Source organism: Mustela putorius, unplaced genomic scaffold (genome assembly GCF_011764305.1).
Source record: "Mustela putorius furo isolate JIRA1106 unplaced genomic scaffold, ASM1176430v1.1 tig00001118_pilon_pilon_pilon, whole genome shotgun sequence".
NCBI lineage: Eukaryota > Metazoa > Chordata > Mammalia > Carnivora > Mustelidae > Mustela > Mustela putorius.
In genome coordinates, this window is record NW_025421577.1 from 529,315 (window position 1) to 544,260 (window position 14,946).

The 14,946-nt window shown below is 42.4% G+C and overlaps 1 protein-coding gene across 5 annotated transcripts in view; it reads left to right on the plus strand.

Annotated features, from left to right (window-relative positions):
* MTR (5-methyltetrahydrofolate-homocysteine methyltransferase) overlaps positions 1–14,946 on the plus strand; it is a 105,044-nt gene that overhangs the window by 5,923 nt on the left and 84,175 nt on the right. For all 5 annotated transcript variants that reach the window (XM_004774785.3, XM_045087353.1, XM_045087352.1 and 2 more), the window contains 6 exons: positions 2,685–2,774; positions 5,060–5,129; positions 6,869–6,961; positions 8,342–8,448; positions 9,894–9,953; positions 10,679–10,773. In XM_004774785.3, coding sequence (XP_004774842.1) covers positions 2,685–2,774; positions 5,060–5,129; positions 6,869–6,961; positions 8,342–8,448; positions 9,894–9,953; positions 10,679–10,773 — 515 coding nt within the window. The remainder of the gene's footprint in view (positions 1–2,684; positions 2,775–5,059; positions 5,130–6,868; positions 6,962–8,341; positions 8,449–9,893; positions 9,954–10,678; positions 10,774–14,946) is intronic.

Sequence of the window (14,946 nt, forward strand, 5' to 3'; positions counted from 1 at the left end):
GAGCTGCTTTGGTTGTAGCGTGAATGCCTGACATTGAGCTTTTGGTTGCCAAGATCCCCATTTCAGGGGACACCCGTCTCAATTAAACATGGTGCTGCTACTCGCTGAACTGGATACCTGATGGCCCTCACCCATGAGTTATGCTCTTGGGGAGCTCTGGACGAGCCCAACAACTGCCTGGCCCCATTTTTCCCTTTCCATACCCTGGTTCCCATTCTTATGTTTTAAATTTGGCAATAAAGAGTGAAACTGTGAAACCCTAGGTGCCCCATCCCTATACCCCCAGAAAGGCAGAACCCTATGTCTGTGCTTACTCCCCTGCCCATATGCCCCCCGCCCCTTGAAGTGTGGCCCTGGGCATGTCTGTACCCTCCAGGACTTGTGAGTAACACACTGTTTTCTCCCTGATGTTCCCTATGGTTTTAGCTGAGATGCCATGAGGGCTGGTGCCCCCACACCTTGGGCTTCACCCAGGAAAATGTTTGTGGGAGCTTGCCACCAGGATACCGGTGAACGCCACAGGCAGTCCTTGCCCACAGCATCGCCCCACGAAACACAATTCAGAACCTCTGTTAGCCTCTAAAAATGCTGTCCTTCCTGGCCTACTTTCCTCCTGACAGCTTGCTCTGTGAGGAGTGGAGAAATTCAGTAGCTTGACTCAGGTCATAACGTTTTTGGGTTTTTTTGCTTTTTGTTTTTTTTAAAGATTTTATTTATTTATTTGACAGAGATCACAAGTAGGCAGAGAGGGGGAAACAGGCTCCCCATGAGCGGAGAGCCTGATGTGGGGCTCGATCCCAGGACCCTGTGTTCGACCTGAGCCTAGGGCAGAGGCCTAACCCACTGAGACACCCAGGTGCCCCAGATCACATGTTTTTTAAATTGGCAGGAATAGGATTGGAATTGAGGGATGTCCTGCCTGGAGTCCAGGAGTGGGATATTGAGCTAGGAGAAGAGGCATAGGGAGAGGGTGAAGAGCTAGAAGAAACACCTTCTAAACTGTATATTATGGAAATTTTCAAATCTACACCAAATTGGAAAAAACTATGAACTGAGAAATTTTTTTGCTAACTGTAAAGACAGTACATGTTTATTGTTTAAATAAAAAAGATAATATAGAAAACCATAAAGGAGAAAATCAAAATCAGGAGATATGAATCCAAGACTAACTATTAATCACATATTTTAATTTATATTTTAAACTAGTTTTTATACTGGGATTTTAAAAATTAAATTTTAATTGTATTCATACTGTTGTATGATTTGCATTTTTATCTGTATATAGGAGCATTAAATATTCTCAAACATGGTTTAATAACTACATGATATAACCTACATATATTACTTAACTAATTTACTTATTCCTAGGCATTAATGTTGTTTCCAATTTTTCTTGCTCTTTTTTGAAAAATTTAATTTGCTCTCATAAGATAAGACCCATAGATTGAGAATAAATTCACTTTTTTTTTTTTTAAAGACTTTATTTATTTGACAGAGAGAGAAATCACAAGTAGGCAGAGCAGCAGGCAGAGAGAGGAGAAGCAGGCTCCCTGCTCAGCAGGAAGCCCAGTGCAGGGCTCCATCCCAGGACCCTGAGATCATGACCTGAGCCGAAGGCAGAAGCTTAACCCACTGAGCCATCCAGGCGCCCCGAGAATAAATTCATTTTTGACCACTATTCCAAATTTCTGTTTTTTTTCTCCTAAGATAACAACTTACTTATATATGTCTTTCCACATCAATTTGCTACGCATTTATGTATATATGAATTATGTATATGCGAAAACGTGTACTGTTGTGTACATGTATGCTTTAAACCTAATGTGTCGTGTTTTACATATCAGTCAGTTTTGCTTTCTACTCAAGCCTATTTTTGGAGATCTTTCCATGTCAATATCAGTCGCTATACACAGTGTTTTTAGCCTTCACAAAGCATGTTATCAAATGGATACATTCTAGCTTATTTGTTTTTTTTTTCCAACTGGTGGATATTTAGGATGTTTGTGACTTACTACAACTGAGAAATTCACTTCCCAGCTCTTTGTCAAGAGTGTGTATCAGTTAGGGAGGGGGTGGGTTTGTTCACTGTTGGGAAAAATCAAGGGAGTTGAGAGATTCCAGAGTGTTCCTCAGATTGAAGCTGAGGAAGTGTTGTCCCTGAAGAGTGAAATGGGGAAGGTGAGTTTCAAACCAGGAGGACAGGAAGGCACCGAGAGCCTCCAGGTTCTAGAAGGAATGCCCATCTGGCTCAGAGGGACCTGCAGAGAGGGACTGAAACAATCATGGGCAGAACTGGGCTCTCAGAGATACAGCCATCGCCGGTGGGAATCAAACTGTGCTGAGGCTGGAGATCGCCCTCCTGGGCCAGAACTTGTGTCATCACACAGCCACCCTGTGGGGTTGCGTTCTGGTACTTTCCGTGAGGAAACTAAAACTTGGGGTTTAAGGAACTTCATTCCATTCACCCAGCTTAGCATGTGAACTGTGTCCAAATCGAGCTCTGTGTTTGTTTACACCTCTGTCAAATCCTTGTATCTTTTTGCGTCTCTGGGCTCCAGGGCAGTGCCTGTGCTTAGTGGGTGGTCACATGGTGTTTGGGGTGGTGGTGACGAGCAGAAGTGTTTATTGCGGGGGGACAGGGCCTCTGAAACCCCGAGCACTGATGTTGCTATCTCTTATTGCAGGATTACTTGCTGGCTGGGGCAGATATCATTGAAACAAACACTTTCAGCAGCACTAGCATTGCCCAAGCTGACTATGGCCTCGAACACTTGGTAAGAATGCCATTGTTCCTCGTAACTAAGATCTTCCTGAATGCTTTCTGCCTTGACAGTTGCTAGTGAGAAAACCAGCCGAAGCTGCAGAGTACAGCTGATGCCTCGCTGTCTGTCGCTTGTGGTCAGACTGGGAAGACGCTTTGAATCTTTTCTGCTTCTGAACACAGCAGACTATTCATTTCCTAACTGGTGTCTTTTATGGGCCAGTAATCAAGTAAAAATGATACTTATTATGCAGTGGTTGCTGATAAAGGCACAGTGATTGGCTGTGTGGGCACCCTTTTTCTGCCCTGCATGGCAGATTTGGTTCTTTTTTTTAAATCATGGCAAAACACATGTAATGTAAAATTGACCATCTTAGCCATTTTTATGTACGGTTCAGTGGGATTAGATACATTCATCTTACTGGGCAACCATTGCCACCGTCCATCTCCAGAACTCTTGTCATCTTGTAGAAGTGAAGGTCTGTACCCATTACATTCAGTAGTAACTCCCTGTTCTTCCCTAACCTCTCTGGACCCCGAAAACCACCATTGTACTTTCTCTATGAATTTGTCTCCTCTAGGTATTCCATGTAAGTGGAATCATACAGTTTTTGTCCTTTTATGACTCTTAGCTTAATGTTTTCAAGGTTCACTCATGTCGTAGCAAGTGTCAGAATTTTCTTTTTAAAGTTGAATAATGTTCCCCTGTACGTACGTATATGTGTGTATATATATGTGTATGTATATATATATGTATATGTACACATATATACATATATATATATTACATTTTGTTTATCCATTCATTCATTCATTAGGGACACTTGGGTTGATTCCACCTTTTTGTTATTGCGAACAGTGCTGCTGTGAACATGCATGTACAGCTAATCTGTTTGTATCCCTGCTCTCATTTCCTTTGATTACATGCTCAGAAGTGGAATTGCTGATTATATACTCAGAAGTGGTGATTTTGTTTCATTTTCTGAGAAACCGCCATACTGTTTTCCACAGTGGCCGCACCATTTTATATTCCCACCAACAGTGTGCAAGCATCCCAAGTTTTCTACGGCTTTCTCGACACTTGGTGTCTTCTGTTTATGGGGGGTTTTGTTTTGTTTTGTTGATAGTAGCCACCCTAATGGGTGTGTGGTGAAGGATCTGGTTTCTTTTTAATCAAGATGATGCTCCTTTTTCAGATTTTGTAAAATGTGGAATGATGGGGGTACATAGTAGATGCTGCCGTACCCACGTCTGTGTGGGATTTTTCCAGACCCATGCCTCTGTTTTCATGTAGCACTGATTGCTCTCCTGCTGTTGGGACTTTGTGAGATCTTGTGTCTTTTGGGTTATCAAGAGCAAATCATTAGTTTTGTGTGACTTAGGGCAGGAGTTGACAAACTTTTTCTATAAAGGGCCGGGTAAGTAAATATTTTAGGCTCTGTGGGCCGTAAACAGCAACTACTTGATTCTGTTATTATAGTACAAGAGCAGCAGTAAACAGTATGTAAATGAATGATGTTGATTATATCCCAGTAAAACTTGATTTATAAAACTGGCCCAGGCTAGATTTGCCCTAGGACGTATAGAGTTTGCCAACCCCTATTTTAGAATACTCTGGTTTCTTAATTACTAAATAATGAAGATCCACAGCACGTAAGATCTGAGAAGGGCTCATGAAGGCCACAAATCTGGGACCTTCTAACCTGGTCTGGGAAAGATTTTGGAAGGCCCATGAACCTCTTTATATTGTAGCATTACTTTGTGTGTTCGTGCATACTTTTTATTTCCTACTGGGGGGGTTCATGGCCCTTTACCAAGTTCTAAAGAGGTTAGTAATCTGCAAAAAGCTCAGAGGCCCTGAGTACAACACCCCTACAGCAAAGGGAGTCAGAGCTCGGAGAAGCTGCTAAGGGAATGGCCCAGGCAGGCACTGAGAGAGCTGGGCCTCGAATCCTGGCTCCTATCTCTGAAACCTGCGCTTCTTCTGTTCTTATGCTTTCTCAAATTTGCAGAGCATTTAACTGCATCAGCTTATTCTTTGATGTTCCAGATGGCCAAGAGATCACCCTTTGTTATTGGTTAGCTCATGGCTATGAGAGGAAGCTCAGAGCAGTTCTCAAGGACTCTTAGCTCTCCTGCTGCCTTCATGGCTGGGCCAGCTGAGAGGCCTTCTCAGACCTCCTGTTAATTCTGTCTACATTTCCTTACTGAGTAAAACTGGCTTTTATAAGGTCACGAGTCCCTGGTTTATGGGACGGAGGGGAATAAGCCCCCGCTAATGTTTGCATTCATGTGTAGGCCTACCAGATGAACAGATGCTCCGCGGGGGTGGCCAGAAAGGCAGCCGAGGAGGTGTCCCTCCAGACAGGTAAGGAATGTCTGCAAGGATGACTCCTTTGAGATTCGCAGGTGTCACGTGCTGTCTTTATTGTGCTTTTCCCTTCTGTGACAAGTGGCCCCCAGCAGCCTGCAGATACTGTTTTGTACTTGTGGGTAGGTGACTTCTTTGCAGTTTCATAATCAAGCCCTCCAGAGCCTCTATGATTTGATTCTATCCCTGTGGGCCTTGGGCTCAGGGTTTACTCTGTGTTTAGTGCGGGCTCTAGCTTCACTTTGTAGCTCTAGCTACTTTGTATATTTATGGTTTTAGCTTCTTTGGGTATTTACAGCCAAGCTGATCATTCTCCTTTTGGAAGCACATTACTAGGTAGTTCACGTGTTCTGGTTATTTTGATAAACATTAAGATATTTGATCTTACCCAATAAAGCTAGCCTCATCCTTGTGATTGGCTCATGCAGGTGAACAGTATAATCCACATCCTATCCCTAATGTCCTTGAAGGCTCTGTGCAGCCTGCCCAGGACTGTGGCATGCGATTCAGGCTTGCTGGGATGTGAAAAGCGGCCTCTTGAAATAACTAACCCCCTGGCTGGCTGCCATAGCGTGACTTCGGTGCCAGCGGGTGGGGAGGCTCTGAGGGAGGGAATGGAATAGAAGAAATATGTGGAGCCCCTTAAGATTTGGAAATGTAAAATTATTGCCAGCGGGAGAAAATATAAAGGGGAATTGCTAGGAAATGAGATACAGCATATTAATGAAGACTGAAGCGGTTTGTGGGAACTCTGCTTCTGGGAGGTAGTCTTTAAATCCATGGACATGCAGAGACCATTACCCCAACAGAGTCACAGGTCAGAGAATATGAAACCAGCGAAAGCAGGGAAAGAGAAGGACATTTTTCTTACACGCATATTATTGTTCAGCTCTGGGAAAGGTAACCTGTTCGAAGGCTGGGTTATCAACTCATTGGTAGTCTTCTGTTAAACTGTAAATCGTGACCCAGGTTACTGAGTAGTTACCGTCATCAGTGTACCCCCAGCTTTGGTTATGCTGTGTGGATGAACCCAACCTTGGAGGCTCTTTTGGAAGCACCTGGACTCCAGCCCAGAGGAAAGGTTATCAAAGAATTATTCAAAGAGTGCTTACAGTAAGATTTGATCTGTTTCATACTTGAATTTTAGGCTTTATAATTGCTAATCCTGATTTAATAGTCCCTCCCGCCCCCCCCAGGGAAGGGCCTGCAGCATGATACTGGGGAACATTTCAAGTTGAATGCTACCGTGAGGAGCTTTTCTAGAATCTGTGTTGAGTTCAGGTTCTTGGAGATACCTTAAGAGGAAGGGGAGGTAATTGATCCAAACATGACTGTGGAGATAGAAAAGGGTTAGTTACTGAAACGCTTTGAAGCCAGATAGGTGAGAATTTGGAGTCTTTCGGATCAGCTTGGCAATCACCTGTACACATCCCTCTATTTCAGAATTTTCCCAGTGAGGTTGGGGATAGCTCCCATCCTCAGATACTCATTTATAGTCAAATCTGTGCATTGTCTCACCGAGTGTGATCAAGATTATGAAGAGCTTCTTGTTGGTCCAGGAGAGGTCAAGTTTGTTGTCAAATGAATTAAGAAAATAACTTGAACTTTTGTATTTAAGAGTTGTGGATAAAGAATTAGAGACTTGTGATCTAGGGGAAAATCTTTTAGCCTGTAGAGTCACAACAAAAAGGTCAAGCTGTTCAGAGATTTTTACACTTCTTTTTCTTTTCCCAAAGGAATTAAGAGATTTGTGGCAGGAGCTCTGGGTCCAACTAATAAGACACTGTCGGTGTCCCCGTCTGTGGAGAGACCAGATTACAGAAACATTAGTAAGTATTGTAAATAGTCTTTGAGCCCCTCTAAGTATGTCTGTGTTTCAATGATCTTAAAATCTGTACAATGGGATAACAGGCACTTCCTCAGGGTTATTGTGGCTTAATGGACATAAAGGGCTTGTAACAGTGCCTGAAATGTAGTAAACATCTAAATAAAAAGTCAGATCTTGTTATTATTACTACTATTCTTATTTCAAATGTACATGGTACTGTGATCATGCTTCTTTATCAGCTGAGAAAATAAAACTAATCAAGAGAAAGCTTTAAACTGAGAAGTTGAGCAAATATGGACACCAGGCCTTGGTCTATTATAGAGCAGCCCACTAGGTCCCCGTTTTATGTCAGAAAGTGCTCCAAACTATATAAATGTACTGGCATTGTTGACGTTATAAACTAGCGTACATAAACATACTCACATTGAGATTTTATGAAAAACCTAAGCATCTAAGTCAATTTCTTAAGCATGGAGACAATGAAATACAAAAAGAATTAAACTTAGCTGAGTAGTACTGATACTTTGTATAGTGAAGAATATTGTGTAGGTGGCAAGTTCAGGCAAGTATGGTTTGTAGGTTTTTGGTTATAGAACTTTCCATGTGGTGATGTCATAGTTCTTCACCAGAGGTTGCTCATACTGTGCTTATGCTTGGTCGAGGCTTGACTGGGAGGGGATAAGTTTTCCTTTTTCTTGTGCTTTATACAGCAAGCGTGAAGGTAGTATTGGGTTTTTCTGTTGAATATCCAAGCTTTTTTCTTTTTTCATTGGGAGGTAAATGGCGAGAGGGCTGACCTCTCAAATGGAAATGGACAACTCAAGATGTTTCTAGTAAAAATTGTACCCTGGAATGATTGAACACTTTAGATTCAGACTGAAATTGCCCTATAAGGCAGGTTTTCTCTCTAGCAGGAGTGAAGTCCACAGGACTGAAGCCCTTTATCACTGCAAGTGTGAGAGGATGTGACTAGACCCACCGTGTTTCTAAGTCCGGGTGACATGGTTCTCTCCTTGTTTCTCACACTCATCCCTTAACTGACTGATTAAGACCATCCCTGGGAAGAATGATCTACTTTAAAGGTGTTGACAGTAAGGTATGGGGCTCATGAAACCACGCACCTTCCTGCCTCCTCACTTACTTCTTGACTCGTACAGGGCAAATGGAGGTTGTGTGGCAAGTGTTCAGGAGTGTTCAGTCTACAGGTTTAATTAACATCGCTGCCCCATTTCTTTATTTGGTTTCTCACAAAAGGTGATATCCTTAAATCAAGCATTAGAAACCAGCAGTAGTTGACAGGTGCTAGGCCTGAAGACAGCATGTCCTGGCCATTGAGAGGATTTTGGTGACTGACGCCTTGGATGTGCTTTATTTTTTACAGCATTTGATGAGCTCGTTGAAGCATACAGAGAGCAGGCCAAAGGGCTTCTGGATGGTGGAGTTGATGTCTTACTCATTGAGACTATTTTTGATACTGCCAATGCCAAGGTGAGTTGAGGGAGATGAGAGGGACAGCCAGGGTGGGGGCTGTGAGGATCCCCAGTGGGGCAAGAAGACAGACCATCGCAGCCATTGTCAAAGTTACATGAAAGTCTTCTGTTCCATTCTGTTTTTGAGCATTTCTAGTTAAGGCCAGTGGGATGAGAAAAAAACTCAAAAGATTATCTTTTTAGCTTTCAAAAACACTTTTTTTTAAAATTATGAAAGTAAATACACATATAGCTGTTAGGTGCACGTATGCAGATATAGTAAATACATATAGATGGTTCTAAATTTAGAAGGTACATAAATGTAGGGAGTGAAAAGTAAATATCGTTTCTTCTCCTATTCCCTGGGCGTCCGGGTCTTTCCTGGGACACCTGTTACAGTGTGGGGGGTTCCTGAGAGAGATGCTACACAGGTATAAAAAAGTGCAACATAGCATTGTTTTGATTATTGAGGGACAGGTTGTCCCCATGATGCGTCTGTAATTTATTTTGGAGTAAGGAATGTGGTAGAGTTCTAACTAGGTACTCTTTTGCTCTAAGGTTTACCTAGTTGTCTTAACATCATCTATTAAATATCCTGCCATTTTCCAGTGACAGGAATTGTATACCACCCTAAATTCGGAAGTGCGTCTGGGTAGAATTTATTCCAGTCATCTGTCTGATGTCACACTCCCATCCTGCTATTTTCTGTAGCGTTATGATTAAAATACATCCTGAATAACTGGTAGGCTTTCATGAGCCTCTCCCCGCCACACTGTTTTTCCCCCAGAATTTACCTGGCTATTCTTCCTCATTTATTTTTCCGTCAGATCTTTGGGATCAACTGGGCTAGTTCTAAAAATAAAATAAAATAAAATTCTCATATTGTTGAGTTAGTAACTTTCAATGCAAAAGAACCCCCCCCATCCCCAAGAAGGTATACATTAAGGGCAAGTTGCATTCCAACTACAGCAAATTATGAAAATGTGCACATCTTGGAATCAGGAAATACAGTGATCAAAAGAAGGAGATGTTCCCTAGAACCTAATGCAGCTTGGGCGTGCGCTGAGTTACTTGGCATTAGTGCCTGCACAGTTCACTCTGAGCTCACTGCGTGCCCTTCATTTCTGTACCCCGCTGTATCTACGAGGATGGGGACGGCGCAGGCATTCGTATTTATCTCTTTTTAGTTTTGACTGGGAGAAGGAAGAAAGAGCAGAGCTCTTGAGCTCTTCTTTGGAGGAAATACTAGTTCATAGGTAAACTCTGAGGCAGCATGTTTCGTTTCCATAGGTACCATGTGCGACTTGAGATGGGGTGTTGGGATCGGGGATTGTACCTTATAGGGAGGATGTGCTTCCTCCCCAGGGAATGCGACGTTGCTCTCATCTAGAGAGGCTTTGGAAAAGGGAACATTCTGGGGACACAGTCTCTCAGGAACAAAGATGTTCTTTTAATCCCTGACAGGCAGCCTTGTTCGCACTCCAGACACTTTTTGAAGAGGAGTATCCCCCTCGACCTATCTTTGTAAGTTCTCAAATTTGCATGATGATTTTTGTCTTTTATTAATACTGTCATTTTGAGGGTAGGGTTTTTATTTTCCTGGCATAGGAGAACTATCTTTAGTATCTTTAAGGAACCACCCACTTCGGCTTCCTCTGTTCACCTTCCTCCTACCAGTGCAGTCTCAGCTCAGGAGATGGGAAGAAGGTGAACCCAGAAGGCAGGCCACTGGAATTGAAGCCTGGCTGAGTTGGTCCCCCAAAGTCAAAGGCTTTGGGACTCCCTCTGAGAGGGGCCCTGGGAGAGGTGGGCTTGCATGCTGACCCAAGTTTCCAGATCGGATGGCACCAGCCTACAAGTAGGCAGACCCCTGGGGGAGTCCCAAGATTGCTTGGTGAGAAAAGACTAGAATCAAATCAGGGGGTCTTAGATGAACCAGGGATCATAACTAGGACAGCCTGAGGTCTCTGGGAAAGCCTTCTGGGTGGGACTGGATGTGTCAATTCCAAAGCTGTGTTGGTCATTCTTTTGCCTCAGTGACTTCCCCTGTTTTTTATGTGATGGCTTCATGACTCATCCCCGCAATCCCCTTGCCCCTGTCCTTTCTGACCATGATGAAAAGTGCTTCCTGTGTGAGAGCTCCACACTCCCCTTCCTCATAAAGGAACAGTGCACTCATTTTATTTCACTCTCATGAACCGTGTTCTTAATTTGAGCCTCCTTTGACCGAGTTCACTTTGTTAATTCAGATTTCAGGGACAATTATTGATAAAAGTGGGCGAACTCTTTCTGGACAGACGGGAGAAGCATTTGTCATCAGCGTGTCTCATGCAGACCCACTCTGGTAAGTGATCATTCTTTCCTTGACCCCATTCCTTCTAGAGCGACCTTTTCTCATGGCTTCAAAAATCACTCCTGCATATTTCTGCTTAGCCATCCGCATGGGATGTTGGATTTCTAGAAAGTACATTCTGAATTCCCTTCAGGGCATCAGAAGGTCAGTTTGAGGGGCTGGGCAAGTGCTCCTACCCCTTGGATCAGGCATGTGGTTGGCTCTTTCTCTGTAAATGTGCCTCTCATAGTTTAAGGAAGTGCTTGGCTCAGCAGCAGCTCTGCACAGACAGTGTTTCTCTTCCTAGGGCAGGGCTCTGCAAAGTGTTTTCAGTCACTGCTTATGAAACAAACAGTAGCAGTCCAGCTTGGAATAATGTAGGCATTCTAAAGCTCAGATTCTCATCTTTTAAAATTAACCTGGCTTTGGGACGCCTGGATGACTCAGTTAAGCGTCTTACTCCTAGTTTTGGCTCAAGTCATGGTCTCAAGGTACTGGGATTGAGCCCTGAGTCGGGCTCCATGCTCAGCACAGAGTCTGCTTGAGATTCTTTCCCTCCCTTTCCTTCTGCCTCTCCTGCTCATGCTTACATGCTCTCTCTTTCTCTCTCACAATAAAAAAAAAAAAAGGTAAATCTTTAAAAATAAATTAACCTGGCTTTTATTTTCTACTTTAAAATATCTCCCCATTTTTCTTATCAGAAATGTTTTGTGTTCCCCGCCCCCCCCAGCTAAGATTTTATTTGTTTATTTATTTGCTAGAGAGAGCAAGAGTACACGCAGGCTTCCCGCTGAGCAAGGAGCCCGATGTGGGACTTGATCCCACAACTGTGGGACCATGATCTGAGCTGAAGTCAGACACTTAACTGACTGAGCCACCCAGGTGGCCCTCTTAACAAAAATGTTTTAAATTACATACCGTGAGTGAAATGGAACCTCCAAGAGTATATACTGCTTTTACAGTATGTACTGTGCCTTTTCCACACATGTAGTGAGCTTTTCCAGAGCCATCTCTTCATCATCTCTATGTCTCTAGTGCTTTATCGAGTCCTTGGCTTGTCAGGTGGCTGCAGTAAATGTTTAACAGGAAAACTGAAGATAGGAAAATGTAGGGGTCTCTAGTTTACTTTCAGATTTTTTTGTCTTTCCTCAGATATTTAGACCATTCCTCCTTTCATTCTACTACTCTCCTCCCACCCCCTTTACTGAGTCTTAATTTGTGATCTGATTGGGGCCCCTAGATGTGCAGATGAAACCCCTGCATCTCCCCAAATGTCTTGTGGCTCTTCAGTTCACTGACTGTTCCCAGAGGACGTCCTTAGAGGATGTTCTCCCAGCCCCTGCCTCACCTTTGGGATCCAAGGATGATTTTTGTGGAGTTTTAAAAATTGAAACTTCTGTTCTTTAAGCAAACTTGCAGTGAATTCTAACTTTTGACCCACACAGTGGTTCATTTTTTCTTTTTATTGTTATCCTATATTTTATTCTGTTCTTCAACATTCATCTGTGCCCATTCACAGAGAGATATATCTGGTCTCCTATTTGTTAGGAATCTTACAGACCAAAGGGGCAAATAGGCAGATGCAAGGCAGCCCAAGAACTCGAGAATTGTATCAGGTCCTAATTATAGTTTTCCAGGTTCAGAACTCTGAGGAGTGCCTACTGTTTTCTTTCTAGTTTAGTACTAAGAGTCGAACTCAGTATAGAGGAGTCGTGTTAACAAATATATGATAATTAAAATATGTGTCTATGCACATATATGTGTGTATATAAACAGGTAGTGTGTAGCAAAGTGAGTGTGTAAGAAACTGTTGTTTACTGATTGTGATTCTTGCAAACTGTACATATGTTCACAAAATATAGAACCTTTGTAGTAGTAGTAGTAGTATTAATTCATTGAGCTTTAATTGAAATCCTACTCTGTGCCCTGGAATATGGGCAAATGGGAAACAGTCCACACTAGGAGAAATACGTAATTAAATTAAAATATAAAATATCAACTGCTCTGCAGAGGTGTGAACACAAATCTGGCCAGACAGACGGAGTAATGGTGTCCTTGTGATATTCAAGGCTGGCTTTGTCGAGAAGGTGACACTTGAACTGGTTTGTGAAGCATGAGTCAGAGTCCATTAGGCAGAGGCAGATGGATGTCTCAGAATGAGCAGCAGCAGGGGCAGGGCTGCATTTTTCTGAAACATTTTCATATATCTGATGTCACTCCCACTTGACCCTCACTGCTGACTGGGCATTGTTTTCTCATGCCGCAGGTGAGGACCCGAAGCCCACCTCACTATTGGACCAGATGAGTTAGGATTGGAACGAAGTTTAGAAAAAGTCTAGGATCCTTTCTAATGAGAATGTCATGATTTAAAAAAATTTTTAGCTTATTACCTGGTGTTGCGTGTGGATGACAGTGCAAGATTAAAAAAAAAAAAAAAAAAAAAAGTTAAAGCATTCTGAATGGAGACTGGTGCAACCGAACAGGTCTATTCAAGGTCTGTAACTTAGTTCTGCACAGGACCTGGGAATCTTTTTTTTGTTTTTTTTTTTTTAATGGAGGTATAACTGACTTAAACTACTATATGAGTTTCAAGTGTATAGCATAGTGGTTTGACACTTGTGTACATTGCAAAATGATTGCCACGGTAAATCTAGTTACCGCCTATCACCATACGAAGTTAACACAGTATTACTCACTGTGTTCCCCAAGCTGTATGTGACGTCCCAGGGATGTCCCAGTGTTTTGTAACTGGAAGTTCCTGCTTCTTGATTTGCACACATGTCATTTCCACCGTACACCCCTCCCCGTGGCAACTGTTGTCTGTTCTTTATGCCTGTGAGTGTGGGTTTCCTTTTTTGTTTTTTTTTAAATTCTTTGTGTAAGTCGAATCATGTGATCTTTGTCTTTCTCTTTCTTATTTCACTTAGCATCATACCCTCATTGGCTGTTGTAAGTAATGCTGCAGGGAACATAGGGATACATGTATTTTTTTTTTTTCCCTTTGGGTAGATGCTGAGTAGTGGGACTGCTGGAACATATGGTATTTCTGTCTTGAATTTTTTTGGAACCTTCCTACTATTTCCTGTAGCAACTGCATCAGTTTGCATTCCTACCAACAGTGCACAAGGGCTGCCTTTTCTCCACATCCTCACCAACACTTGTTGTTTCTTGTCTTTTTGCTGCTGGCAGATCTGACAAGGTGTCAGGTGATCTCTCATCGTGGGTCTGATTTCGATTTCCCTGATGAGGAGCAGTGTTGAGCTTCTTTTCATGGGCTTGTTGGTTATCTGCGTATCTTCTTTGGAAAAATATGCATTCTGATGTTCTGTCCATTTCTTAATTGGATTTTCTTGTTTTTACTGGGTTGCATGAGTTCTTAATATATTTGGGATATCTGCCTCTTACCAGATAGATGATTTGCATGTCATCTGTGCGCCAGGGCCCTGCTGATCTTCTCTGTACCACTCTCGCTGAAGCAAGCCCCTGGTGCATGATTTCCAGATACCTTCTCCCATTCCGCAGGCTGTGTTTTAGTTTTGCTGATTGTTTCCTTTAGTGTGCAGAAGCTTTTCAGCTTGATGTGGTCTCAGTTGTTTTTCATTTTTGTTTCCTTTGTCTTTGGAATCAGATCCCCCAAAAAACATTACTAAGATGGATATCAGGGAGCTTGCCGCTTATGTTTTCTCTCGGGAGTTCTGTGGTTTCTGTTTTTACATTTAAGTCTTTAATCCATTTTGAGTTTGTTTTTGGTCTGGTGTAAGAGAGGGATCCAGTTTCACTCTTTTTGCATGTAGCTCTCCAGTTTTCCCAACACCATTTATTGAAGAGACTCTCCTTTCCCCAGTGTATATTCTTGCCTCTCTTGTTGTAAATTAATTGATTGCATATGTGTGGGTTGATTTCTGGGCTCTCTTTTCTTCTCTTGATCTGTGTGTCTGTTTTTAGGCCAATAACATACTATTTTGATGACTTAGAGTATGTAGTATGATCGGAAATCCAGGCATGTTATATCTCCAGGTTTCTTTTTTTCCCCTCAAGATTGTTTTGACTTTAAGTATCTTTTGTGGTTCCATATAAATTTTAGAATTATTTTTTCTAGTTCTATGAAAAGTGGATATTGGAATTTTGATACAGATTGCCCTGTAGATTGCTGTGGAATCTATACATTGCTTTGGGTACCGTGGA